A 3900-nucleotide genomic window follows, 5' to 3' on the forward strand; every position below is an offset into this window, starting at 1 on the left:
GTATATATATATATATATAAATTTTTGTCGAACTTTGTTGTACATTGCATAACTAGTATCCTTATATTGTCTCTCTTTTACCTTCTATTTTTTTTTTTTTTTTGGGAAAGAATTCTTATCACATTGTGTTGATGTATATGATTGAATTGATAAGATAGACCTAGCTCTAAGACATTCTACAACACAAATTCCTATTCAGCAATTCTGTGCATATATACACCTATCACAGTTTTCATTTTGTAGGAAAGGAAGATATTATATTCAGCAAAACAAAGATTAACAAGAAGTAATAACACTAAAAAATGGCCAAAGCCTTCTTGATTACTGGGGGAAAATAAAGCCAAAGGCATTAACAGCAAGCATCACAAATTATTTGGTATCATAGTGGTTTATAAATGAAAGCATGTAAACAACATTAAGCATATTTATGTGCTGTCTCCAGAAGACAATGGCAAAGTTCATCTGGCTTTGAAAGCATTGCCATATGGTCAGCACCATTAATCTCCATCACATCTTTAGGCACTCCATTTTTAATCATCCATCGCTGAAATTCCACCGGAATCCCTAAATCCTGATCACAAACAACATAAACTTGTGGAACCGACCCATATCCCTCATTTGAGAAATTCTTTGCCTTGGACAAGTCATCAAGGAACAGCGATCCTGGCCTTGCTAAAGTCGTGGCTAGTTCAAAATCCTTGAAAAATGCACACACATTTGAATCATGTCCAAAATTCTTCAATTATGTATTGCGCATGCATATGCAATGTTGCACAAAAGGAGAAAAGTGTTTACCTCGTTGGGGCTTAATTGATAGAGCTTCAAGGACAAGAACTTGGGGCCAAAAAACATTGACGTTGAAGGTTGGTTGGCGCTTCCATAGTCAGAAAACTGTGTGTCCAACCATGCTTCTGCTGGGGTTCTTTCATTATACTTTTCGCATAGAAAAAGACCACCATAAGCACAAATGGAAGTTTCGGTATAAACTTCTGATGTCTTAATTTCACAACAACCAAATAACAAAGGCGGCCCATAATTCTAAGGAATGAGTCAAATGCAATTGGAATCAAATCCCCTCAATCTAATCTCTTTTAATATTCCTTCTCAATTTTAATTGGATGTATGATATGTGTCTATTAAAAATCAAATAAATTTTACGTGTAGCAGGTCATCTAAAAATGGGAGGCAATTGAAGGGGATCAGTTTCACAACGTGATCAGCCTAATAATCTGATTCTCCCAATGATTTTTTTAAGAACCTCAGTTTCTTCATGAAATTTAAGTGACATAATCGACCATTATATGGAGAAACTGGGGGCTAATCATCATTCATCAATCATCAATACAAGGCAGCAATATCAGTACCCAAAAATTCTGAGACCACAAACTAACCCAAAATTTTTATCACAACTATTTATGTCGCAGACTATAAGTAATGAAGAAGAATTAGTAAATTTTTGTAAAAATGGAAGACAACCGGTTACAATTTACCATGTGAATGTAAACTATTGTAGTCTAGTTCATCGTACTAAAATTACTCTTTTTTAAGTACTCAAAATATGATATTCATTACCGATGCGTAAATCCAAATGATATCATAAAAATATTTTTTTTTTTTGCCAACAATAAATATCTATTCCCATGCTAAACGACTTGTCATAAGAGTCCAAAAAATCACACACACTTATAATATATATACTGGGTTGAAAATTCCCAAAATCCTAATTTTAAATAGTAGCTATCTATGATATTCCTTTCGTAATGGAAATTTAGTGGGTAAAATATCAATGTCAAACCTGTTCCAAGACATATGAGGGCTTGTGTTTCGTATCTGGCATAAAGGCCGCCATGAAAACCCCAACAGCTACCTTCTCTGGATACTTGTCCATGGCTAGTGCTATATTCAATCCACCTAGACTGTGCCCAACAACCACCACCTTTTCATTTGGAGGAAGAGAGGCCAAAAACTCCAACAAAGGCTCAGTGTACTCATACATGGTATGAACATCTTGAATTGCCTTTCTGTTGATGCCTGAAGCCGCAAGATCAAGAGCTGTGACCCGGTGGCCAGCGGACTCCAGCCGTGGTTTGAGCTTGTACCAACTCCAGGCCCCATGGCATGCCCCATGCACTAGAACAAAATGCTTTTGTACTTTGGGAGCTGCCATTTTTTCTGTGAGAAACGCTGTTTTTTTTTTTTTTTTTTTTTTTTTTTTTTTCTTTTATATAATGGGAGCAATGATGTTCTTCGTTGAGCTTTATAATTATATATAATGTCAAGCGGAGAATTCTAGTTTTTATTTTATTTTCTTTTTTTAATACAGAAAAATCTAGTTTATTAAATATTAATGAACACCGCTTGGATAACCTTTAGATTATTGAACGAATCAGAATGGTAGGTCCATGATACCTTATGGGCTTTCCTTTTGTTTTGTTAAGAGTCATTTCATAGTGGTTGGTATCCGTATGGCAGGGCCGGCCCGGCTGTGTCTTGGCCTAAATTGACTTGGCATAAAGTCTCTCATTACCCAAAAACACATCTCAAAAAATTCGGAATGACAATCTAATTGTGTTGGTGATTTTAGCTTAGTTAATTTTTTTTTTTGTTTTTTAATTTTCAAATTAAAATTACGTGAGAGTCTACATGGCAGTTCATGTGGTATAACTTAATATTTTAGTATCGCCGTTAATCATGTCAATTTTTTTTTCATCTACCACTTAGCTATTTTGACATAATATCAAATGTTATGCACTAAACTAATATATTCGAGAGGTTGGGGATTATTTTGATGCATAATACAAATAGACCAAAATGGTAATTAAATAAATAATGCACTTTTTTCATATATTAACTTTAAAAATTTTTTAAAACAAACCTATGAAAATTCCAACTCAATTAGAATATCAAATGTATAAATAAAATCTCAGTAAAAAAAAAAAAGTGTAAATAAAAAAATATATACTTTTTTATGAGTGATGTTTAAAAACACTAAATTTTTTTTTTATGTAAATCTTACAAATTGATATGTAAATAATCTTAAAAAATAATTAAAACACTTAAAATTTTGTTAAAATGACACTTTTATAAATTTTTTATAGTAAAATTTATAATATTTTTGTTCTTTAAAAAAATTATTTAACCCAAGACTCACTTGGATTGGTTAATTGGTCTATTTAAGAATTGGCAGACAAAACATGCGGACGATTTAACACAAGCCCATATTATTGTGTCATAGGACGAAACTAAGTTCGTATTTGCACGCAAAAGTAATGAAGTGAAATTGGTGTAATTATTGGGCACCTCACACATGGTGGGGCCCGCCAGTCTGTGAGATATCCGACATATAATTTTCAATCTTTGAAGGGCATTTGTTAATCATTGTTTTAGAAAACTTTTCCTAGAATTTTTTTTTTTTTAAAAAAGAAGATTTTTTGAACGCTTTTTATATTTCACTGAAAGTAGGATCAAATACTTTTTTAAAATGATTGGTTTACAAATGCTTTAAGTTAATTAGATCCATTAGATAATTCATAGATAATTTAGAATAGAGAAGGATTGGTGGGCGGTGGGGTCATTTGAATTGAATTTGGAAGATATGTTATTGTATTCAGGTTTGGTATTACTTTCACGTGCAAGCGGGATTTCTTGTTTCTTTTGTAATTCTTTTCTTTTGTCGGAAACTGACACCGCTAGGCAATTAGAATGGCCCCCTCGTAATTGAATTAGTGGATATTTAGAATTACAAAATTTAGTTACAAAATTGGATATAATCTAAAATAATAATTTGGATTTAATATTTTTTTTATTGAAGGTAAATTTTGATAATTCTACCATTGGATTACATATTTTTTTTATATCCTCCATACTTGTCAAATTTCTAGAAAATTAAAAATTAATAGT

General features: G+C 32.1%; 1 protein-coding gene across 1 annotated transcript; it reads right to left on the reverse strand.

The window, feature by feature from the left end:
• Window positions 1-290: 290 nt before the first annotated feature.
• Window positions 291-2223, reverse strand: LOC112037996 (salicylic acid-binding protein 2). The gene is made up of 3 exons (XM_024070800.2): window positions 1796-2223; window positions 796-933; window positions 291-697 (listed from the first exon to the last, which is right to left on the reverse strand). Exons 1-3 carry the CDS (start codon window positions 2165-2167, stop codon window positions 416-418), a joined length of 792 nt encoding a protein of 263 aa, XP_023926568.2. The 5' UTR covers window positions 2168-2223; the 3' UTR covers window positions 291-415.
• Window positions 2224-3900: the final 1677 nt, after the last annotated feature.

Source organism: Quercus suber, unplaced genomic scaffold, assembly GCF_002906115.3.
Source record: "Quercus suber isolate HL8 unplaced genomic scaffold, Cork oak 2.0 scaffold_125, whole genome shotgun sequence".
In the NCBI taxonomy this organism is placed as follows: Eukaryota; Viridiplantae; Streptophyta; class Magnoliopsida; order Fagales; family Fagaceae; genus Quercus; species Quercus suber.

Coding starts and splice junctions, on each gene's coding strand:
- LOC112037996 (XM_024070800.2), bottom strand. CDS start 2,167: ATGGCAGCTCCCAAAGTACAAAAGCATTTTGTTCTAGTGCATGGGGCA. Junction 934..1,795: donor CCTCATATGTCTTGGAACAG/GTTTGACATTGA, acceptor CTATGCGAAAAG/TATAATGAAAGAACCCCAGC. Junction 698..795: donor ATCAATTAAGCCCCAACGAG/GTAAACACTTTT, acceptor GCATTTTTCAAG/GATTTTGAACTAGCCACGAC.